Here is a 26188-nt window from a genome sequence, read left to right on the forward strand (position 1 = left end):
CACTTGCAGCCTCCTCCATCTTGTGCCTTGTGCCATGTGTCAATGGATGAGCTAGAAGGACAAAGTACGAGGCACAATTTCAAACAGAATTCTTAAAGCCTCCACATCCCAGCTCGCAAAGTAGATATGAAGGGTTACAAATGTATTGCATTTGTGGTGTTTTGGCCATTAAATACTTTATGAAGGTATTTCACAGTGTTCGGTTCACTTACGTGCTGTCCTGCTTTAACAGCCAGAAGCAAATGCATTTCCAGTGACTTGTCGGAAACGAGGACTTGTTTTTTCTGACGAATTGTGTGAGAGACTCCCAGCCTTAATGTCCTGTTTCCATTGCATAATGGCACAAGCATCAGCCTTGAACAACCATTATTTTAATCTGCCTCCCTCGTAAATCAAGGTGACACCAGGGACAAATTTAACTTATGAAACTCGTTTTGGTTTTGTGAAGATTTTGTCACTGCTTTGCAGTGTACTGTATATGGAAAAAATTAAATGTTTAGTTAGGTCCTCTGTGCTGTTCATCTGGCCCTTCAGTGTATTTGCACAGTTGAAACTGAAGGCTTGTATATAAAAGGCTCTTTTTGCCAGAGAGATGATGCTGTACCTGCTGTTCTCAGCCTGCAGAAGGATAAATCAAATGCAGATGCCCATGGTTAATATTTCCAAAACACATGGGCCTTTCTACTTGATTTTCTACGCTATTTGGCAGCATGTTTCCAGTATGTGTTTCAGGAAATCTGAATCAGAGACCGAATGTTCTTTTTCTGTGTGCATTTTGCTGTTTTTTCCTGACATCGCATACTCCCACAGTCGGAGATCTTCTCTTTGTATTGCTGTTTTCACATGCTAGGAAGAGCTAAGGTTTGGTGGAAATCCCTCTTGACCTATTGGGTACTTAAATTCATTTTCTCTCCTTACCAGCATTGCCCCGAATACATTTCTCATAAAGCCAATTTTTCATGAAACTGTAAGAGAGCTTGTTCATAAACCCTTACTGCCTCTAGGGGGCACTGGTGTTTACAACATACTGCATTTCCTGCATGTTTTTACTGTAGTCTGCAAAATGATTTCTCGTGATCTGGCTGTAGTAGCTTTTTGACACGAAATATTTTTGTACGGTCACAACAAAACCTGTCATGTGCAAGGTTTTATTAAGCACATGCACACGTTCACTCCTGGAGATGATAACTAATCTAGCCAACGTGTCTTTGAAGGTTAGAGGTAACTGGACCACAAACCCTCGGAAAACGTGGAGAGAACATGCAAGCTCCACGCCTGGCTGGAACCGGACCCAGCAGCTGTGGGGTAGAAATAGATCTGGATGGGGGCGCAGATGTACACAGCAGGAGCAAAGTTATGTCTGGGGAAGCAGAACATGTCGTCTCGGCTTCTTTATCAGAAGCTCTGGGCCAGTGGTTGAAGGGGAATGGAGAGCTCTGCTGGAATGATGAGGACAGGTTCTGAGCTCTCCCCTGACCACAGAGCAATGTGTCTGCATTCCACCTAGCAAGGGGCACACACTGTAAATGATTACAGCAACACTGGCTTGCCGCCACGCCAGATGTGCCTTTAGATGTGGATGCGTTTTTTTTAACCTTGAGAAATAATACACCTTATGGATTAGTCATCATTTAGTTATAACGCGAGTTGTTTTCTTGCTAATGGCATTTATTATGTGAATTTTATCAGTCCGACTCACACGTCACCACTTAATGGTTAAGTGGAGAGAGTTTTAAGTAAGACATATGCGCAGCGTGCTGAACAGTCTGGAATGGGCTGCACCTCTCTATTGGCGTGACTAACGTTCCTGTATTTCAGTAGCGCTTTTCCTTGACACAAAACCCAGGGCTTTTATTGTGAAGGAACCCTTTTCAAGTGAACGGCCTCTCCAGGGAAGGAGGGCTGGTTTTGATTGACTGTGATTGCAGAAGTAAGAGTATAAAGTTTTGACTGCGCAGATGATGCTAGCGGTGCAGGGTGTTATTTTAGCTGCTCGGTTTAAGTAACTTGTATAAGCATGTATTCTTTAACTTTTCCTTATTCCAGGACGTTTTGAAAGGAAACACAAGTGCACTTGAAGTTGTTACACTCGGTAGGTTAAGAAAGGTGGTTCGTAATGAGTAAATAATACTACAAGGGAGACGTAAAATTCTATAAGCATGAGAAAAACAAGATGAACTGTTTTAAAGGATGCAGAGGTCGCACTGGTGAATTTGTAAAGTGAACAGCATTTGCTGGAGTGCAAGATCACAAATGTTTGTGTGGTGAAGTGTGCGCCGCTTGCAGGCTTTGTTGCCTGCAATAAGAAGAGAGCTCGAGCTGCCACTGAAGTCAAGAAAAATGGTAGGTTTTGCTTTTTAACATTTTTAAAAAATTTTACTAACTGTTTGGAAACTAGTTAATTTTTAAAAAAGCTAATTTTTAAGTGCAAAGCGGTATCAGTTATTTTATGCAAGCATGGTGTGTGACTTTATGCCTTAAGCTTTTCAACACTGAAAAAGACACGTGTTTGAAGATTTAAAGCATTTTGTACGTAAAAACGTTAGCAAAATATTGTTCAACGAGCATAAAAACTTGATCTGTTTTGCTAGAGGAAGATTTATCACTTTTATTATCAAGGAAACGCGCTTGCAGATTGCAGTTGTCCGGAATATTAGAATGCAGAATGCAACTGTTGTAGCGACATCAAAATAAACTACCTGGCTATTGTAGTTACAGTACGTACGTGGCAAGGAGAATGTATAATTGGTAGTATTCACTGTACTTCGGTTCATACCCGCACTTGTGTACTAGGGTGTTTTTGCATTTAGTTAAAAATGTCGTACTGTCGCGTTATTTTTGTTGAATACACTGCTCTGCAGAAAGTAATTTGCAGTGAGTTACTACTACTAAATAATAACCGACATTGAACTAGACGTTTTTGTGGTTTTGCTTCGTTTTGCTCTTAACCCCTTTTACTGTGTCCCGAGTTTCGTCCTGAAGATTTCTACTGCTGCTGCAGTAAAGGTAGAGTCTCCAAGGACTAGTATAGTGCACAAACCCGGCCATACAGCCGGGAGGATGGGGCTCGGTATGATTGCAGACGGAATATGGGGGTTTGGATTGGGTTTGTGCCCGAGGAGATCACGTACTGTGGTTCTCGCTGAATGTTTAAGTTTGACCGAAACCTTCTTGCAGGAACACCATTATGTGGGTCGATCTCTATTAATTCATTTCCTAACCGCTTCATCCAAGACAGGTTTGCCGGGGAGTTGGAGACTATCATGGCAAGCACTGGGTGCAAGGCATTGTACACCCTGGACATGATGCCAGTCCATTGCAAGACACACACAGACACACACACACCCCAGGGTCAGTTTTCCCAGAAGCCTGTCAACCTACTAGTACTGTATGTCTTTGGATTGTGGGTGGAAACCTTATGTGGGTGAAACGGATCTAATATCAGTAGTAGAATAACACGGAGATCCATACATGTTGCATATTTTGAACTGCATCTTGTATATCACTCAACAGACATCTTGCAACACTGAAACAGTAAAAAACGATGTAGATTTTACAGTACTTATTGCATCTCTAGGTGTTTTTTTCTGGGTTACAGCTGGTCATACTTAAAAACAGATGCAAGCTCTGTCCAAAACAAGCAGGCTTTACAACTGTAATTTGTTTGGATTGCAGCCTAGCTTTGCCAGCACAGCAGAGTTGTGGATGCAGTACAAAGTAGCAAAGAAAAAATAAAATATATAAGCCTGTGGTGTACAGAGTCCTTATCAAGTACACAGAGCTAGGAGTGGTGTCAAAACATTTAAACTCTTAGTTTATTATTTTACTGTCAGAACTTCTATAATTTTATACTGAGCAGGGGCATCTTACCACAATGACAAAAATTCACTTTCAGATAAAAACTCATCCACAGTATGAGAACAAAAGCAAAATGCAAACAGCCCCTAAGAATTTTGAGGAAAAACACTGCTTATCTACCCTTATATTATCCCTTGTTTGTTGTGTAAAAAAACATCTGTAGATCTTTTTGCAGGGAGCTTTTGCCAACTTTATTCAAAGTTATACATGTTGTACGTTTATTTATGGCTCGGCTGCTTCATGTTTTGTTGAAGGATAGACGCATTCATACAAGTGCTTATCACAATGCCAGGACGCACCTGTCAGTTGGTCTTGGATGACATTGCCTTCAGTCAGTGGTAATAGGCAGTAGTCTGTCAGAAGGGTTTGGAGATGTCAAGGTAGGGTGTCTTCAGATGGACTAACTGTGTCTGGTGGGAGAAGCCAATGAAAGCCATTCTGTTTGGTAGCTGAAAAATAGTAAAGAAGAGATCTCCTTTCTGAATAGCAAAAATATTAATTCCTAATGCATTCCTGGAAAAATTCTAAGCAAACGTTCAGGAGTCTGTTGAGTAAAGGAAGTATCTTTACTTATAGGTTTAAAATATACCTTGACAGGCTCTAATATAAAGGCTTTGCGGCTCAGAGCAAGAGTTATTTAACTTTATCACATTTACTGTATATATATATATGCAAAAGCTTTTTTTCAGAATGTATGAAAATTTAGTTTAGCAGGTATACGTATAGTTGTGCTGCAGATATGCCTTCATCACAGATGTTTATTTTTGCATTTCTTCAGTGTGGCTACTCCATAGGAGACCTGTTTTCAAAAACTGGGATGTAGTTCCTTTAGGTTTCTTGAGTACTCAGGAAAAGATGATCTTGAAAAATGATACCTTGTTCAAATACATTACTGTCTCAGCATAATTAGCAAGGGTTTGCTTTTGTCTTTTCCCATTCTGTTAATCATGTAAATCGTGTCTTTACTGTTCATGCTGTTTGTAACCAAATTGTCCTCTTGAAGAGTACTGTTGAGTAAATAGTTAATGAAAATGAAATTTAAACGCTGAATTTTTTATTACCCTTGGGTATGACAGATATTCAGACAAAAGCGTCTATAATGAATATGTATATTTTTCTCTTATCTTGACTGCACTCATTCTTTGAAGTATTTTCAAACGCATAAGGAAAGTTGAAAGAGTTTTTCTCCTTCTCCTTTGTGATAAGCCTAGATAATCCTCCTTGCCCGTGCACTGAAGTCTCTTTGAGAAGGCATAGATCTGAGGCACTTGGCCCTGGGTTCGATCTGGACTGGAGGGCCAGATCCTGTGTGGAGTTAGCTCCTGGATCTCAGCTGGGTGCTCCTGTTTCCCCCTGTCTTCAGAAGACATGCTGGGGTGGCTAGCTGGTGTTTCAAGTGCCCCTGTGTCTGTGCCCTGTAAGGGACTGGGGTGCCTGTCTGGATACAGTCCCGCTGTGTGCTCTGCCTCCAGGATAGACTGCAGGTTGCTGTGACCCTCACTGGGCACAGTTTCTGATAATGGATGGAGGGGTAGTTTCTCCTTGGAAGAAAAATGAAACCGTTTCTCAGAGAGATTACTCAAAGTGCGGAAGAATGGGGTATTTTCAGATGATTATTTATATTTAAAAAGCATAATGTTTTATATGAAAAGTGCTTGCTGATTATATAAGATCAGTGGATTTACTTAATTAAAAGACCCTTTGACCTTCAGGTTTCTTTATGACTTGAAGATCATGACATTGAAGTTCGTTTAAGATTATGAACAGAGATTTAGTTAAAAGCTGATCATTACACTACTGTTATTAGGGTACTTTGAGGGAAAAATGTATTTAAATTTAATTTCACTGTTAAATAAGGAATGAAAATATAACTAAATTACTTGAAAAATATTGAGCATCAAACCAAACTCATCACAAAGGCAGTATAATAGAAATACGGAGTTCAGGGGTTGACCTCCCCTCCTGAACTTTCCCTTCCATCTCACTCTTCCCTACAGTACGTTCATTCAGAAATCACCCTTCGGCCTCATGGACGTGTAGAGAGGAGCACATTCGCATGTGAGCTGGAACACCTGGCAGGAAGCCAATTGCAGCTGGTCAGTGAATGTGATGGTTAACTGCTGCAGGGCTTCCTCTCGGCTGGCGGTTTACCTGCTCACAGGCTAATCGTGTATGATCTGACCACACCAACACTGTATTCCTCTCCATTTCTAATTAGATTATCACGCAGCTGAAGAAAACTTCTTTACATCCCCCTTGGCTTTTTATCCATTGGAGGTAAAATGTGGGACAGTCCAGTAAGAAGATGGTCAGACGGTCCAGATGCCCGTGACCAGTGATGATGGTGCTGTTTCCATTTGTGTGTGCATGAACGTAAATCAAATCTTACTTTTCAGTATATAGTTAAAAAGCAATGTTTTTTTTTCAGAATATCATGGGCTGTCTTTTGATTCCAGTCTTTTTCTTCCGTATGTTCTCGTGCTCTGAGTGATCTGTTGCTTCTGGAACAGATATTAAAATAGTATTAAAGCAATTAGCATATTATCAATACTATAAAGCTTGAAGAGACGGTGATTTCAAGAAGGTTTCAGGTAGGCTTAGGTGGAAAACAAAGTGTGTCCTGAAGGGTACATTCAAATGGAAAAAAAAGCCTTAAAGTTGCAATGTAAAAATTCACTTAAATTTCTCAGTAAAATGAGCGCTTGTTCTCGGCTATCTTGTCAAGTTAAAGAATTAAATAAAAAGGTTTTTGTATTTCCTGGTTACTTTTCCTAGTTTTAATGTACTGAAGTGCTGAAAACATACATGTTGTGTTATTTTGACATCAGTTCTTTACTGTTGTTTATAGTGAAAGTGAAAACAAGATAATAGTAAGGGGCTTTATTTTTAAAATGGTACATCACCTTTGCCTATGAAGATTGTGATAAAACTGCAAGCAGGTAAATTTTTAGATCTGATAGCTTCGCTCGATGCAGATCGTTGCACCTTGAGACTTCAAGTGAATCAAGGTGGAAAAATAAATTGTATTATTTTTAAGTCTGCTCATGTAATATGTAGCATTCTGCATGCACATGTGTGTGTAAAATCCAAGCTGTGAGTTTTCTTGTTTATAACTTTTACTTTCATGACGAACTCTGTTATAAACCTTCTAGCATTGTTTGTTTGGCTGTTGTGAGCCTGGCCCTTGATTTCCTTCTTGGTGGTTTAGTTCTGGCCAGGGATTTCTGCTGATGAGTAAGAGACCGGGAAGGTTGTTTTGAGGAAATGCTCAGAGCACCCATGACACTGACTGGAGACATTTTTTCCATTTCAGCATTGGCTCCTTCAAGAAACAAATCAAGAAAAAAATATTCAAATGTCAACTGCTCGGAACCTTGGAACTTATTAAAAACTTCTTCTCTTTGGTTTCTTCCTGATAGATGCACAATCAAAGAGCAGCTCTGATTTTATTTAGTCATCTGAGAGTTGCCTCAGAAGTATCCCTTCCCTCTTTGTTGGGTCATAATTTCTCTGAAACCACATTCACACTCACAGTTCGGTGTATTCATATATGAGCTGCAAAACACCAGACAAACATGAAGAACATTATTATATAACAGTGAGGGACATTGTCATAAGGGCTGTTTTTCCATATATAGTAGCATATTTGTAATTACTTTTCAGAATTTTTGAGCATTTGTTTTTCACTTGGTGGTTGTTTATAAATAAAGGTAAAATAAAGTCTGGATTTCAGACTGTTGGGCCACAAAATGTTACTTTGGAAAGGGTGTATAGAATTTTTATAGGCATTGTATATAATGATATCTAGAGTGTTTTGCAAAGTATTCATATCCTACCTGTAATATTGCATTTCACTGAATTACAAATTGTGTGTATTATACTTTTCTCGTTTTCGTGGGTTTCCTCTGGGGGCACCGGTTTTCTCCCACAGTTCAAAGATATGCTAGCAGGTGAATTGGCTTCTTTGGAAACTCCCCCTGCTGTGAGTGTTTATGTACAGTATCTGCCCTGCGATGGGCTGGTGACCCTGTCTTGCTCCTGTTGCTTGCTGGGATAGGCCCCCGCTGCTCCATGACCCTGTACTGGACAAAGCGGCCAGAAAATGGGTGGATGGGTGTTTAATTTCAAAGAATTCAAATATACATTTAGAATTTAAGTTGATGACCGTGAAAATGTTGGAGCTCGGGGAAACGTTTTTGAGGTGCAGTTGAGAACCCAAAAAATAAACACAGGTTTTGATTTATGAAGAAATGAAGAGTTCTGGGATACGTTATGTGCAGAAAAATCTAAAGTTTTGCAAAGCGGATTATATAAACTGGTATACATAAGCCATTCCTCAACACATCCGCACAGCTGAAATACATCACCATGAACTATAATTTATTTTTACTTTTGGAAGTTAGTTTTATTTAAAAAACATTTTTTTAAATAGAAAAGTGATGCTGATGAGAGTCAGCTGAATTTGTGACTGAATCCTAGACCTTGATTAAACAGCAGGACTACTACTGTGTGATGATATCACTCCAGTGCTACAAGATTAATATAAACATTTGTGTATCATTTAAAAAATAATGTTTATGTATAAACCTAGCAAACGGCAGTTTTGAAGTGTTTTTCATGTTTTCTCTAAACAAAAGGTGGTTTCAGAATTGCTGAACCTACCATAAAGACCATGTCTTGAGCTGCAACTGCTGATTATAGTGTGTGTTAATTATACACAGATGGTCCCAGCAATCTCTAGTGCATGTTGTCCTTCCAAAAAGGAAAAAACTGTTCAAAAGAACTGTGGCCCCTCCACTCTGCTCTTACTTCTGAATTTTGCTACAACTAGCTCCTTAATTATGTAACGGACATCAGGATCAATATAGCTATTAAAGTGCTGGTTGCTGTGAGGCATTGCAGTTGGATATACTGTATAGGAGGAGCTACAGGTTGACCATCTTCTAAATTATTAACAAAGGTATCTGAAAGTGTCCTCTAATTTGAAGAAATACAACAGTGACAAGACGATCAGTAGTGTTCATGAATAGTGATTTAGTAACTTTGGTACTTTAAGCAATGAAATGTTTAATCATGGAAAATATACAAATTTCTAGGTAAAACACGAAGTAGCTGTGGCTATGTGAAAATAACTTCATTTTGTGCTTTCACTCGGTGAAAAAGAAGCTAAGAAATGGGAGTTAAAGTTAAATATGTTTAAAAAAAACCTTCTGTCAGTAAGCATCCAGCTGACAGAGCTTTGCCCTTCTTGTGTTGCTGCGTGGAATGTAATTGTTTTCTCTCCTTTTTTGATTCAAAGGCCCAAAGATTTTGGTTGAAAATCTGCTGCCGGAGGAGGTCTGTGGTTGCCTTCGTCTTTCTTTTCACCTTATCTGTGGTGATGATAAATAACTTTCCATCTTTCCCTGCCGAGAGCTACAGCCTGTCACAACGAGAGCGGCGTGCAGGCGCCGCTGGGCGGAAAGGAAACTTGAGGAAACGAGCTTCACTGCCCTTCCATGTTCTACCTCTGAATCATAACCATGGAGACTGGGAATCTGGCAAGAGAAAAGAGCCAGTCGAGCACTTAGCAGATGAGACGCATGAACACCAGCCAAGTAATAATAAGGAAGGCTTACAAAAGAAGGATAAAATGCAAATTTCTGATAGAGCCTCTCTAGAAATTCCCAGGAGAGTTGCAGCTGCAGAAATGACGAAGGTGAAAGTAAAGGTAAGCACCTTGGACTCTAAAGGAAAACAGCAAACTCCACAATCCCCATTTTATGCAAGGGGCAAGCAGGGAAATAAACACCTTCAGGAAGACAGAAAATACCAGAACCCCCATGTTCCAGTGCGTGTTTCTCGTCCGAGTCGAGTCTTGCCAGGTACAGCTCAATCTGCTTTGCAAAACCTCTCGGAGAGCCTGGGGTTGTTAAAAGACAAATGCATACCAGATGCACATGGTAATGCTGGCAAGCTAGGGAAGTTTCTTATCCCTCGATTGGCTAATGGAAATCTGGCTTCCCGAAATATTAGGAAACACAAAACAGAGTCCGAGCCACGGCAGGCGAAGGGGCCATTCTTGTTAGGTCAGAGGCGGGACGCATCTAGAGTAACAGCTGACGCCAGCAGCCAGGCGCTGGGCCCTTGGTGTGAGCAGGTGGAAGAAGACGCTTTCCCAGATGACGTTAAGGACACCGTCAGAACTGCAGATCGCCCCCCACCTTGGCTCAGCCAGGATGACCTCAGGAAGATGGAGCTGCTTGCCGATGGCGCGGTGGTCAGCAAAGCTCGGGTCCCTGCCCACGGACAAGTGCTGAAGATTGGGCTCCAGCAGAATGCTTCTCAAGCGCCTGGGGGACATGACCGACTGTGCCAGGACGGCCTTTGTGCCCTGATTAAGCGTCCAGAGGACTGGTTTGAAATCTTTGCCTTCCATCTGGACAGGGTTCTGGGGCTAAACAGGAGCCTACCCGCTGTCACCAGGAACTTCCACAGTGCGCTTCTTCCGTACAGGTTTACAAGTGGGGTTGCCAGGCCTGTAATCTGGTGGGACCCTGACATCCAGCACCTGGCTGATGACGACAATGACCAGAACTCCTTCCCCCTCACGTGGCTGCAGTACCAAGCTCTGTTAAAGAAGAAGTGTGGGAATAAAAACCCAACAAGTTTCACACCCTGCGTTGGGGTCCGGGACTCGGAGTGGGGCAAGCTTGCCATCTTTGATTTTCTGTTACAGGTAAGAACATTTGCCACATCCCCGTTTTTGCCATTGTTGTCAAATTTAGTTACCTGATAGTAGTGTAACAGCCGCTGTAAAAAAATAAATAAAAAAGGTCTAAAATAAAAAGGTAGGTTTTTAAACCTGAGAAGAGTCGTGTGACATAAAAAGAAAAGTGGACAAAACGCCAGAAACTGTTATCAACAAGCTCCTGCCTCAAGATCTGCTTTTGTGAGGAGCAGAAATTCTACTACAGTATGATTAGCACTGCTAGGTTTTGAAAGGCTGTCAACATTTTGATTAAAAATAACCCAGGGAGATCATACTGACGACAAAACGGAAAGGAGCTGAAGTTCACAAAGTTCAAGGGGTACTGTGATGCATCACAGTTAGCTTTCATGTAGTGCACCGAGCATTAAAACAAACTAAACTTCAAAACGCAACAAGTTCTGAAGAAATGCCAGAAAAATGAAATAAATTTTGGAGAACATATGCTGACATTTAACAAAAACATGAATGACGTAGGTAGATTCAGTAGGCTGATTAGGGCCTGTTATCGACACAATGGAGTAACAATGTGCGCTTGTTGATCTACCGTGAAAGTTCATGTGTAATAACGTGGCCAGCACTGGAAGCAATGCAAGCTGTACATCTGTGGCGCCTGCTTTGCACCATATTACAGATTTCGTGTAGTGGGGTGTTATCCTATCCCTATTATAGATCTCGGACAAGCATGTGCCTGTTCACTGGTCTCTGAGCCCTAGATGTCACACATCGCCTTAGCTCGTCCCAAAACTGTTCAGTGGAGCCAAGGTCTGGCAAGTCAGGCAACTACTGTTGCTACTCAGGCTGTGCGTAAACGTGTTGTTCTGCTGGGGTACCAGCCCACCGGAATAGCAGAAGCTGTGTTCCCGGGACTTGATTAATGTAGCACAGTGAGGTCGGGATGCCGTCAACCCTACCCTCCCCATTACACTTGGACCTCTGTCGATGTTGGTGAGGTGCCATGACTTGTGGTCATTGATGGGTTGGGTTTGGATATAACATCTTCCCAGGTTAGAAACTGCTGTCGGTTCACACCCTGGACAGCGTGTCTGATGGCGTGGAGGTCTTGCTCTCTTAATAAGTGGAGCACAGCCGATCCTTTCTGTTTGTCGTTTTGTCAGTCTTGCCATTCAACAGGGTAAATTACGTCATCACTTTGATCTATTCAACTCTCTCACTAAGGAGGTGATCTAGTGCTTCTGCGACAGTCACAGTCCTTCAGGTGTATCACAGTCGTAAGTGATTATTTTATCAGTGTTCAAAAATCTATGTACGTGTCTTGTTTGCTTTCTGGTTTCTGCTGTCCTCTTTGTCCTTGGTCAAGATTTATCTGCATATTTTAATGCTTTAAAGCCATAAGAAGTCCTTAAGCTTTTTTTGTTTGTTTTTCAGAGAGAGTCTCTGGTTTCTGAATTTATGTGAAAAACAGCTAATGCTTGCCAGAAAAAAAACAGAAAAAAATATTTTGTATTCTGTGTTAACATCATAAACAGACCATAACATTAAAGCACTTACATTAAACCCAGAAGTGTTTTGAATCTTTCATTAGCAGTAGGAGGTTGTTTCCACTGAGAATGATTTTCTCCTTGCAAGAAAGGTTCAGACACTAAATTAACAGTAATAGATATTACAGTCATTTGAGCCTGAGTTGGAATGTCTGGTGGAATGCATAGGGTTTGAATTAAACATATACACTCATTTCCACAAGTCAATACTTGTAAAAGTGCCGACAGCTAATAACGATTGATACACTGATACTACTGAGAGAGAATTTTGAACACCCGTTCTAGCCTATTTATTTAACACCTCCTATAATTTGAATTGCTTTTAATTAAATCTAAGAAAGTAATACTGAAAGTACAAAGGATTGTTAGCTTTTTTCTAATGCTGCATCTGAAAACTAATTGGCACTTTTAAGGCAAGGTACATATTTTATTTTCATTTACATTTAGATGGGATATTTTACTGGAATTGAAACACCACTGGTGCATTCTGGACAGATTAGTAGAATTTCCTCTGGGGGTGTGATAATTTCTGGAGATGCTAGAGATGTGAAACCACATTTCACCTCTGTCCTACACCTAGAGCAGTTCATACTTCATATCGAATGTTTTTTGTTTGGCTCTGAAAGCATTTAGAGAGATTTATTCCTTGTAGCCTGCATTACATTTGCCACGTGATGGGAAAAGAATTTGCTATTTTTTAACATGGATGCGTAATCTGCTTTTAATAACTTCAAAACTCAATGAAAGATTTTACATTACTGTATGTAACGTTTTAATTGCTGGTGCTGCATATAAAACAAATCCATTAATCATCTGTATGTTCAGAAGGGCTTTAAATTTAATTCAGGCTTGTGACTTAATATTTTCTTGACTTTTTTTTCCTTTGTCTTAGGAAAAATTACAGCACAGAACTCGTCAAAGACTGCGTATTTGTGTATATATATATTTCCTGATGCACAATAGAAAGGCAGATCTAATGTTTAAATACATTTATATCAAAATTACAGAGAATGTAAAAAAAGTCTAATATATATATTTATATTATAATTCTTATAATATAAAAAATTATATATTATATAATCAAAGGATAAAGATGAGGTTTTTTTTTCTAATGAAATGTGACATATTGTTTAAATTAATAGTTACAAGGTCAGCACTGGGTGCACTGCAGTTGTTTCCTGTTTATGACATTAGTGATTGGTCCTGTAGAAGCTCTATTAGACTTGAGTAAGGAGAAAGGGGAAAGCATCATACTTTCTTCTGAAATTTGTGCTACAGTATTGTGTGAGGTAAATGGACACTTTCTGATTGTCTCGCAGAAACTGAAAAACCGCTGACTCAAAAACTCCTTTGGTTTTTTAAGTGCAGTTTCTCTGTGTCCATAGTATTAAAGGAGACTTCTCCCCACCTCATCGCACTTCCTCTGGCTGACTTGCACAGTGCAACATGCTCACCATGAAAATGGTGTATCCATAAAATTTCCACACACCGTCTGTCAGATCTGTCGGAAGTAAATCGGCATTCATCTGTGAAATTTAAAACACTTCCTGGTGTTCTCTTTCGTACAAAGATATTCACTGGTATATAGAAGACAGCAATTCGATCTCTCAGCTGTCAGTGTTGAGTCTGAACTGCTCCCCAGCATGCAATTCATTTTCATGCAAACAGTAATTCTGCAGACGTTCAGCTTGTTTCTTCCTGGACTGTTCTGGCCCATGTGTCTTCAGTCGGCAGTATGAAGATGGTTATGCAGACGAATCAGACAGAGGTGACAGTACTGGGATTCTGGGAACCCAGACAGCCTGGGCCTGGTTCCTCTGGAGGAGAACATCTCCTTTTCTGGTTGGCCAAGGGAAGTGCCTAAAAACGGTGGATTAGAAAAAATTGGGATTGGCACCGTTGTGCTGTTTGCTCACGAAGTTTGTACAGGTTTAGAATTTCAGATCGTATGTGGATGATGTTGTCCATGCATTGTTTTAAAACTAGTGTTATTAATGAGTATATACAACACATTAAATAATATTATTTACATAATGAAAATCATATGAATATGCTATTATTAATACACAGTATAATATATACTTTTTTAAAGTGGGTGTATCGCAGGCCTAAACATTACCTTTATGTGGCAGATTATGACACTGCTGCATTTTTGAGACAGAACATCAAGTGTTTGTTTCACTTCAGCTGCTTACAGGAGAGGCTGTTTTGGAAAAGAAATATGGTAAAATGCCTGCCACACATTTCCTTTGTCAATTATATTTTAAGAATGTAAATGAATGAATTTGTCTGAATCTGAGGTTGACCTTTTGTTTTTCCAATTTAATAAAGATCTTCCTGGTGGCCCCATGCTGCTGACCAACATTGTCTCAAATATTGCAGATATATTTGAGCAAACGGCAAACTTTCTGAAAATTTGAATGGATTCAATTACAAAAACGTATGTTTCTTCATTTTGAGGTACGCCAGAAATGTTTCCCACTGTTCACTGTTTTATAGATGTTATCAGCCTGAGTGATTGGAGGTTTAAAGTGCTGTCCGTCTCAATTACACTCCAGATGTGCTGAGACACTAACAAGCTGCTTAGTGCCAGAAATTGTGTTCTTGTGTTCAGAACTTGGGGTATTTGTGTGTGTTTTTTAATTGAACACAGAGAAAGGTCTTTAACCTTTCATCTTAAAACAGTATATATCATACATGATGTCATTTTATAAGCCAAGTCTTCATTCCATTCTAAAATCATTTTTACTAATCTGATGTGTGTGTGGGAAGGTGACCTGCTGTATTTTAAATGGGCTAGCGTTGCATTGATAAGATTTTTAAATAATGCTAAAAAAAAAGACAGACTACTGGCAAATCAATGAATGAATGAAGAAAAAACACAGAAAACCTCCATCATGAGAGCTTTGCTGTTTTTTTAATAACACTAAGGTATTTGTACGATGTCTCTTACATTGAGAACATCTAAAAGAAATTCAGCTGGGTTTCTCCAGTCTGCTTCAGCCTTCTCTCTCTGTATGATGTGCTGCTGTGCTTGTTGGCTCAGGAGGAGGCTGCTGCTCACCGCTGTGTTGTATAGCTTGTGTATCCCCACAGAGTGGCTCAGGAGTCCTTGTCTTTTTGCTTTGTCCATTTAATGCAGCTTTTTTCACTGACATTCAAGGAGCCTCCACTAGATATCCAAGTTTACAAGTATTAGACAACAACACCTTCCAGTACAACAGGTGAGCTGCCAAAAGTGTTGGTTATTAATTGTGAGAACCTTGAAATTCTCAATTGAAAATAAATAGGATGTCATTTTTCATTAATTTTACATGAGTAGAGCACACACCTATGTGAGCATCAGACTTTCGATATTGTGAGCACTGTTTATGAAACACAGGGGATTGCAATAAATGCTTCTTCTGCCAAGTTTTTCTAATAAAATGTACAGTATTTTTTCATAAGCATGAGGAAATTAAGTGAAAATAATACTCACCTTGTGTTTGTAGGTGAATGACCGGCTGGACCGCTACTGCTGTGGATTTAAACCAGATCCTTCAGAACCCTGTGTGGAAGAACTGCTTCACGTGAAGTGCAGAAACCCCAAAGAACTTGCACTGGTGCACATCTTGGTATGTTTAGTGAATGGTGGAGTCCACATACTAACATTCTTTCACCTTTCTGAGGTTTTCTAAACTGAGTTAGGGCTAAAAAAGAAAACTGCATCCATATTTAGATATTAATTTCTAAGAATTACCCAGATAAAATTTTAACTTTGCACTGGACTTAAAGGAACCTAGTAAATCTGATCGGTGAGTGACAGTTATTCAGAGAGCAGGTGACTTGCGCCTCTTCGAAGCTGTGATAAAAGGTTTCAGGACCTTTGTGTGCCATCTGTAGCTGAGAAAATATATTTTGTAATATAACCTAAAACCACCAACCAACATTATTCTGTATATGCCTATGGAAATGACTCCGTTGATTTTTCTTTATGCAACATAATCATTCTGCTCTGATGTGCTAGAAGAGAGGTGGTGTATAGGTCTCTCTGAAGGTCTTTTGGTGCTAAAAAGCCTTGTACTGTATGCGAATGCGTCACAATGTTTCCAGAACTATGAGTGTGCAGGACGCGCACTGTTAACACTTCTACCCCTGGTGCATGATATCCACGCACTGAAAAGACAGTGGCTCTCAAGAGATGAGAGCGGCATAACCTCGTCCAGCACATTGTCTCAGGTGATGCGGGAGCTTAAAGGAATTAGATTAGAAAAGTCTGCGTCTACTCTCAGTTGGTTTTTAGTTTGTGAGGAGAAAGCAGCTTGTGAAATTCACACGTTGTCACATTTACTCTGGTGTTTTGCAATGAAGCAAAGAAAAAAGCATATTGGATATAATTTGCACTGCCCCTCTGTGCCCTTCATGATTTGTGCTTTAAAAGCTGCATTTATTTATTCTATGCAGGTGAGAAAGGCCGACCCTTCGCGTTTGGTCTTCATTGACAATGCCGGTAGACCTTACCACCCCCAGGGCAACCTCAACTTCCGACTTCTAGAAGGCATTGAGGAGTAAGTATTGGGACTGCATGACTTGTGTGAAAAACTCACCTTTTTATAAAGTGAAGCAAAACTCAGTTCAGCGGTCTAAAACTACAGGCTGCTCTGGACTCAACCTCGGGTCTGTCCAGCATCCAACCTTAGGCTCAGTCAGCTGGTCTCCTACACCATTTACAAGTCTGCCTTTCCTCCTGCCTCTGTCCCCAGTATCCAGCATGAGCCAGCATCCTTGCTGTCTTTGGCCCCCGTTTCTTCTCTCTCAAGCCCCTGCTGCTCTTAATGCCCCCTGCATCTGCCAGGTGTCCTACCCCCAGCTCAGTCGGCAGGCGTCCTACAACATTTTAGTGTCTGCCCTGGCGTCCAGCGCAGCCCAACTGTGGTGCCTTCAGCCCCGGTTTCCTCTCCTGCTGCTCCTGATTCCACCTCTTTGGCCCCAGGTTTGTCCAGCATCCTACCTCTAACTTGGCAGACGTTCTACAGCCTTCTCTGTAATGTAACGTCTGCCTTTCCACCCCCTGTCCAACATGGCCTGACATTCCTCCTTCTCGAGGTGCTGCTGCTCCTGATACTGTCTCCTTGGCCTCACAAAACCCAGCACAATCATTTTCAACCAGCCTGTTTGTTGGCTATGAAAGTTGTTGCATTCAGACTGGCTGGCTTTCTGCATTTTCTTCCATATCGCCTTCTGAAAAGTTTTCTGCCTCTTTAAATTATACCCGATCATCAACGCTGCCTTTCTTTGGAAACATAAGTCTGGTCTAAAATGTTTTTTCTATTACTAATCAATACTTTATCATCATAGCTAACATCCCTGCCAGAACCATTCTACTTAACATACTCAATAAGCATTCACAAAGCATCTGATTCTTTGATGTTGACATCATTACTTTAAATGGCTGGCTAGATGTACTGTACATTTAAATCAAATCTGGTCTGCCATAGAAAATTATTTTGACTCCCCTGATTGAGACCATCCAAAAGGAGACATTGTATGACTCATTCCTGAGATCTAGAAAATCACCCAGGGTTACTCAGTTACCTATTGAATGTAATGAATTGTCAAAATAAGAACTCCACCGCATGTTCATAATAATTAGCCTATTTGACTCAATACTGTAGTTAACACAAAATGTGTAAAAGTTATAAACTACTAAAAATAAACAAACATGTTCAATTCAATGTCAGTGTCTTCTGATTGCTCATTGTTTTCAGTCCCTTCTGTCACTTCAAGTTTCATTACCAAGGGGAATTCTGTTTCTTCTTTGCTTCTTCTTTTAACACCTGAAAGACGTGTTTTGCAAACATGGTGATAAAAAGGAAGGTGTCCAATGATAACAAAACACCGAAGGAGCAAGGTCACAAGGGGAGCACCTTTGTTGTAGCAAAAATGGTTTTTACAGTGAAACACGTGTATTAAAAGACAGGTTTAGCTATAACAAAATGTAATAAATCTAGCATTCGTATACTGAGCAGTGGGTTTATATTGTTGAACTTTTGTTGTGATTTACACATTGTGGTAAAGAATAATCAGATCTATGACATTTTAAATAATTATGGTTAATAACACTATCCATACCCAAAAGGTAGTCATTACGTTTTGCAAATTCTACTTTTAAAGAGAGATATTTACTTGTAAAATACATACTAAAACACTGCATAACACTACAAAAAATAGTATGTAATGGTTGTCCCTTGTATCTGGATAATTGATCTTGGCCATCTGAAAGAAGACAAAGAACTTTTGTTCACGAAATATATTACTGAAGAACCCATATGGTGTGCTGCATGTTGCCGTTACAAATGTGATTAAGGCTGATGGAATTATTGAAATGATAAATATTGATGTAACTTTTTTTTTTTTATTTGTCCTCCGCTTTCTTAGGGTTCCTGAAGGCGCAGTGTCTGTCCTGAGGTCTGGGTGCTTACGGAGCATGCTCCTGCGCTCACTGTACACGGACAAGGAATTCTGGGAGAGCCAGGGAAGACTCGAGGGACTAAAGCAACTCATCCACACTGTGGAGAAGCGAGGAAAGATACTGCTTCAGTACATTCAGGACAAGAACCTGAAACTCAGGAAAGAGTTTTAAAAACAGGATTAATAAAATCACCTGAAACATACGGACATTTATTGCTTACGTGGACTGTATCTGCAGACATCCATTCTCCAATCACGTTGTGATCGTCTCTCCGTGAGACGCTCTCTTATCACTTTTGCAGGCATTCAATAAGGGGGAACCGAGTAAGAGAGCCCTATCGTGCAAGAGACAACATAACTATTCTTTCTGTTGAAACAAGCTATAAAGTTGTGTGCGGTCTATAAGACAAGATCAAGAAGCATTCCTGGCATGTAAGTACAATATATAATTCAGAGGTAGTCAGACTTGGTGCTTTAGTTCCATCCCACTACAGGACATCAAGCCTTCTAATAAATTAGTAACTGGCTTGAGGTTATTATTAAAGCTTGAGATTTGACTTTAATAATTAAGGGTTGGTGGGAGGAAAGACATTCAGTGGAAGGGCATCAAAGGGCCAAGGTTGGCTACCTGAATACCTGCCTGTGAACTCGCACACCTGCGGTTGTGCTTTTTCACACAGAAATTCCTGAAAACTTGCTTTTTTCTGAGAAACTCTGTGCACATAATAATTGTCCCCATGCATTTAATATGATGACATGTATTTTAGGAATATATGATTATCATTTATAATATGCTTCTGAAGTTTACTGACCATTTGTACATTTCCACAGTTGTACAGTTATGGGGATTCTTCAGAGTTGTACTGTATTTGAATTCTTTAAGGGGGAACTGCAACGCTATTTTCATGTTTTGGCGTTAGAAAGAATCCACATTGATGAGTATATTTCAAACCACAATGAAAGTAAAATGTACACTGTAACGTGTAAGACCTTAAAATACATGACATTTCCAGGTATCCGTAGTGCCATATTCCCGTCGTCTGCGGTTCAGAAAGAGGCAACAAAACTTCGGTGACACGAAACGGCCCTATTACACTGTTAACAAGCAGGCTTGTGAAAACATCTCTTGGTGTCCCCGAGATTTAATAACGGGTTTGAGGAATTGGGACTACAGTTCTCCTTTAATTTTAATTTGTATTTGATGTATCATTTTCACTGCAGTTTACACAATTGTTTAATAGAAGGTAAATGATTTTAATTTTTTTTTCCAAAGGGCTGTGTAACGGAAGCATCAGTCCGTGGAGTGAATGCTGGCTGATCTTATGGGTGGCTGTGGGGAACTAAGGTGCACCAGGAATGAACAACCCCCTGGTTATTTACTCCAGGCCTCTTCTGAAACATTTACTTGAAATAAAACTTAAATCTGTGTCCTTCCAGATGTTAAACTAAGCACACTTTAATTAACCTTGAACACGTTTAGTGTTCTGTAATGGCATACTGAATTTCTTTACTTATTTCTGGTCTAAAAGATCATGATCAAAGTTCAAGTAAATGTTTGTGTCTGTTCAGTGAGCTTTAACGTTTGTAGTATAACTACAAAATGTGGTTAAAAAAATCAGATTTTAATAGGTTATGTCTTATCTCCTATCAAATGTCAAATGTAGAATAGAATATGAAATTCCACCAAGTACTTCTTTATGTTACGAAGATGAAACAGACCGTAGTATTGCCTGTATTGAGAATTAAAAATGTTCTGAACAGGATTTCAATATTACAGTTGAGCTAACTATTTCTTCTTATCGCGATTCATTGTGTTGAAGGAAAATACAGGCTGATTTTCTAATTTTCTGTTAAGCTGTCTCTGTGCATTGAAAGGAACAAAAATACCTCTAAATAATGAAATCTTGAAAAAGATATCCCTGTAGTCAACATATGTGTATACTGTATATGTATATTTATGTCTCCTAGCTTTTATAAGCATTCTAAGAGATATCAATAATGCATTGCAGCTTCTGGCATGAGGCGCTTATGGATTCTGACACCACAGCAAGGAACTCTCCTAGTCTTTACACCAGACCCTCTTGCAATACACATAAAGTAGAGCAGTTTTAATATAAAAAGAACTACAGGCTGGCTTATGCTGTTAATACACAATTTATGAATGACTATTTTATGTTTCTTTTGATGTTTTTCAGCATGTGTAGAAAGTAATTTTGAAAAAAGTAGGTTAACAGACCCCTCACAGCAGTTATCTTTAAGATCATAGATTCATTTTTATATTTGTTATTTTAGCCTTTACCAAAACTGATTTTTTTAAAAATATGGCTACTTATATGATAGGTACATAGAGAATACCAAGGTTTCTCCAAAGACTTGCAAATTGTCTTGATTACTTTGTTTTTATTTGTTGCTCTGCTTTATTTTGTTTTTTTAGTATTTTACCAAGTGCAAAATAAATTTTGGGGGGTGGAGTTTATATTTTTATAAAATAAGAGATACTTATAAATGTCTTTTTCCTAAATGATATTGCAGCTGGAAATGATGATGAACAAAGATTAATGAAACAGTTTTAGTTCCTCTTCTCATGAAAATGTAAAGACAAAAGTTGTAGGCATCAGGCAAGGAACTATTCTCATGGTTTAGAAAAGAGCCAAGAAACTGACTATGAGTAATAATTGCATATCTTCGTACTAATGCATCTGAAGACATCAAAGCACATATTTCCATCTGGCCTATTTTGTTACAGGAAATATTTTCAGTGAACTGGTTACAACTGAGCCTTGAAAATGTATGAAGAGTTGTAGTACAAAATTGAACTTTGTTGCTTGTTGTATTTTTAGGTAAGGGCCCATAAACACTGCAGGGACTGGCAGTGAACTGCAAATGAGAAACAGATGGTGTTCCTGTGGTTAGGGAAGAATCAGGATGGCACCACTGTATGTAAGCTGCATGTGAGCGTGGTAGATGTTCCAAAATTCATCATTCACAAACTACAGATTGCTCTGAAGTTTGCATTCCAAAGGCCTCTTGGATGAAGGTTTGTTTAGCTGGAAACTAAGAGGAGTGTTTTAGCTTTTCTGGCATAAAGCACAGCTTTGCTTTGGGCAGATGCAAGTTAGCAATGGCAAAGAAGGAGTTTTAGACAAAAAATCAATAACTCAATGTAAAATTCTTACAGAATTGTTACTTGAATTATGAAATGGAAAGGACAATTTCTGACTGCTTTTAATTCTCTTAAAAGTGGGGAAAAAAAGTTGTTTTCTTCTTTGTGTTCCATATGGTGTCTGGAACACACATTCTATTCTGTGGTCTCTGGAAAGTTTTCATGGTTCACAGCCAAATAGACAGCAGCTTTTGCCACTTGCATTTGTCATTTCAGACTATTCTTTCCGGTAAAGAATGTTCCTGAGGTGTTTTAGCTGTGCACAAGACTGCAGCAAGAGCAGATAACCTCACTGGTATAGATTTGAAACCAAGTTATTACAAAAACGGGTATATAACTGGCCTTTAAAGAAAAGGAGCAGCACTATTATCAAAGCCCTCTCTTTCCAAAAGCGCTCATTTCTCTCTGTCAATCCCACCTTTTCTCGTGTCCCTTCCTGGGGAATGAGCAAGAGGCCGTCAGGACACTAACCCATCAGACACCTGCAGCAGTAGAAAGCCTCACACCCCTGAGAGGTAATGCATTTATGTACCTTTTCACAGTTTATAGAAGCGTAATTCTACTGTTAAATTGACAGAAGTGTCATACTAAAGATAATTCAACTACTTTTTGGTCAAGACCCATCACAGGATAACAGTTACATTTGTATTATCTAACCTCTAACCCCTTGTTTACATTTGTGCATCTTTTAATTTGGAACATTTTTCATTTTTCAGAACATGAACAATAAATTCATTTTAAAATGTCGGTTTGTATGTTATCGGTTTTAAAGGACTCATTCTGTGGCACCTGTTCACGAGAAAACATTCTTTAAAGCAGACAATTACAGTATCTCGGCTGGCTTTTTTGGCAGAAGTGTCCATCAGCCAGTCCTGTTCCTGGCGTGACTTGAAAGCAGCTGATGAGTAAACACCATCATACTCTGCCTGCCTGGAACAGACGAGCCCCACAATTAATTGGTGTTAAAATGTCTGTCAAAAATAGAATGTTCTCCGATTCTGTTCACTTGTCCACTAACCTCTACACATCTCTTTGCCACAGTTCTGCCTTCTGCTTATATAGTCTGAACAGAAGCAGCCTGTCCTGCTTATGGTCCCCTGCAGCAATTTTCAGCCTTCATCCTCCTTGGGACTCGGCTGTCAAGGAGTTGTGGCACAAGCCTGCCGGATGTTCTTGGACTCCTGCTGATGAGAATCCAAAGACAACAGGGTGCTGCCTGTTCCATGCCTCATTTTGTGTTTTTAGGTATCTAAAGATGTCTCCTCTTTCATTAGAGCAAGGAATGATTCTCAATATTTCACAAAAGTGGCTTTAAATAAAGCACATTCTTTTGTAACCAAATATATTTTCATATATATTTAAAAAGTTCACAATTTTGTCAAGATCACTTTCAGGGCAACATTTATGCCTGTTGCACAAATGAAATGTTTGACTGGTCTCTAATAACAGCTACACATTACATTCTTGCAGTTACTCTCCACTGACTATTAAATTAAAGCTGCTGACATTTCTTCAATACAGTGCTCATGCGTGTTGCCAGACTCATAACATTTTCTTTAATATTTTAACACTGTTGGCTGAAGGCCCAAAAAACTGGTTATTTTTGACAGGCTGTTGATAAGATGTGTAAATATGATCAAATAGGTGCTTCAGAACTTTTTCTGTCCCAGATGAAAAATTCCCTTTCTAGCCAGGTAAAAGAAATAACAATACACAATACATTCAACACAACACAAGCCCATTAACAAATAGATACACATGTATGACAAGAAACAAACAAAGCAAAATATGCAATCAATTAAAATATACAATATGCTTCATATGGCACTGTATAACAACTTCATGCTGTATTATATTAACTGAATTCAGTATTAACACTATTTTTGGAGCAATCATAACACATTTAACTTTGAAGGCTTTGCATTCCCATTTAAAACAGCGGGTGTTATTATTTTTATTTGAAAGTCACAATTCTTATGCCAAAACAGGAATTATATTTTAATCGTACAATTCGTATTGTAATTCCATATTAAGAAGTGTTCTAATCTCACCTATGCTCTGTATTTGATACCACATTGCTCAGGGAAAATAAATATTGCAATCTCAATATTTAAAACAGAGATAAACTGAACAATATACAAAAATGTAACACTAAGACATGAGATGCTTTTCTAATGAAATCTTATTGCATTTTCCAGTTTTAATTGTGGATTTATTTTCCTTAAAATTAGTTTGTATATTATTATCTTCAGGTTCATGTGTCATAGCTGAAGTCACAAGGCGGGCTCTGACACTTACAGTAGGTGTTGAGATAACAAGCTGGGAATGTGCAGTACTGCAACAACTAAATTCACAGCACTATCCCAGCTCAACAAGACTCCCTGTTCATAAACTCCCAGTGCAGAGAAGACATTTTGAGGTACACTCTCCTCACATACTCTCATCTCCACCAGTGGGAATTCCTCCCATTCTCAAATATGTAGTAATATTGTACACTCATGTCTTTTCTGGTATTACTCAATACAAAACAAATGAACAAGTAATAGGTTTATTCCATGCTGAAAAAAAGAAGAAGGGGAACACAACGTTTCGGCCGTGGAGCCTTCTTCAGGTGTGAGCTCACGTTGTGTTCTCTTTCTTCTCTTTTCAGCATGGAATAAATCTATTACTTGTTCCTTTGCAGCCTACGCATGCTGACGCAGCTCCCCACCTGAACTACTACAAAACAAATGTTCTGTTACAGTTCAATAATTTACACAGCTAGCAGAACAGTACAAAATAGACTGATTTTATATTCTATACTGTACAACTAAGGGACTTTATGTTGCCTGTGTGTATGCTTGTATTTATATGAGCATGTCTCTTCATGAATGGGCAGATAGAATTCCTGTTTTGGAAACCTCCGGGTGATCACAGATCTCTTACAGACTACATTTACTGAATTCAAAAACTCCAATGATTGTGTGTAGGTTCTTTAATAGTCAGTAGACTTTAGATATTTTAATTTATTTTCAAATAAAGGATAATTTTTCCTAGAAACTGTTGTAAAATAAATTATACTCAGCTGATGGAAACATGCAAATGTTGCTTGCTGTTTCATGTTGTCCCACTTAAGCTAAGGATTACCTCAATTACTGCAGGTCAGTAAGAGCAGTGCTGAAAACTCACTCTGTACTTCTGATCTAAGATTTTTATTTCCACACATACTAAAATCTGTTCCCTGGAAATACATTCAGTGTTCTGAAAATCTAAATAATGCTTTTCCAAATATAATCCATTCTCAGAAAGATTCTTATTCTTTGTAAAGTTCACAACAACCCAGAGCCTATCCTAGAAGCAAGGCAGAACTCCTTGTTAGTTTTATTCTGCTCCACTGTATTTCTAACCACAAATGAGCTCATGTTTTATGACTGCAATGAAGTGTAGAGGGCCAAGTAGTTTTTTTTCCCCCGATTTCAAATCAACGGAGCAGTGTGATCCTGTGGTCCCAGCTCTCTGGAAAACTGGACCTGCTTTTAGATTTGCAGCACTCCACAGAAAAGTGGACGAACACTGTCAGTGTAATATTGCTTCACGTGGGGTTGTGTGACTGTTCTGTATCCATGCTGACTATATACCATTTTATTTTTACATTATTGTACTGCACACCCTTTCTTGGACTTGCAATTAAAGTAATTTCTCTGCTAGATCACATCTTATGTAGTCTTGAACCACCCGAGGCGGGCAAAGAGGACAATAGCCTCCAGGTGGTACAAGGCTCCTGTGGATTTAAATACCATGGTAACCAGTAGCTACTGTGTAAATACGAGCTCACCCCACCGCTCATCCGCAGGACAGGATGCATCTTTGGGAATATGTTAAAAACTATCCACTCATAGTCTTACTAAATTCTTTTTAAAATGCTGAGAAAAAACACAATAATACCCTTCGTTCTGCAGTCTGTCATGCAGGACCCCAGATCCAGACAGGATGAAGAAACAAAAGAAAACTACTCCTCTATAGTCTGAACATAAGTTAAAGACCAGAGGAGGCCAATCTGCCCAGTAAGCAGTTTTGGACCATCTTCCAACATACTGTCTTTACATCTGCAATGGAAATGCTAATTTATTTTGTGACAAATAATGATTAATTAATCACATTAGCATTATAATAGAAAATAAGCTGTTTAAAATTACATATAGTAAAATGTCATCTGTCATTTCAGTAGTGCCTTGGGGTGTGTGATAATGAAAAAAACTGCACAGATATGCAAAGGTATGTAAGCTCTGCTTAAAAAATAAAAACACTCCGCTTAAACCACAAACTATTTTATGTCTCTGAATTGTATGCCTTCTGTTTTGCTTGGCAGAATAGTGTCGCCCTGTGCTTTTCAGTTGTCCAGCTGTTAAAATATCATGTAGCACCAGAACTAACTCACAATAATGAACTCTGCAAGGGTGTGTACAAAGGATTTGCTGTATCCTTTAA

General features: G+C 39.2%; 1 protein-coding gene across 1 annotated transcript; it reads left to right on the forward strand.

Moving 5' to 3' along the window:
• Window positions 1–1260: 1260 nt before the first annotated feature.
• gask1a (golgi associated kinase 1A) lies at window positions 1261–22464 on the forward strand. Its single transcript, XM_088929480.1, has 5 exons — window positions 1261–1335; window positions 9158–10576; window positions 15600–15722; window positions 16552–16655; window positions 18526–22464. Exons 1-5 carry the CDS (start codon window positions 1261–1263, stop codon window positions 18728–18730), a joined length of 1926 nt encoding a protein of 641 aa, XP_088785606.1. The 3' UTR covers window positions 18731–22464.
• The last annotated feature ends 3724 nt before the right edge of the window (window positions 22465–26188 follow it).

Source organism: Atractosteus spatula, chromosome 12 (assembly GCF_055471065.1).
Source record: "Atractosteus spatula isolate fAtrSpa1 chromosome 12, fAtrSpa1.hap1, whole genome shotgun sequence".
NCBI classification, from domain to species: Eukaryota; Metazoa; Chordata; class Actinopteri; order Semionotiformes; family Lepisosteidae; genus Atractosteus; species Atractosteus spatula.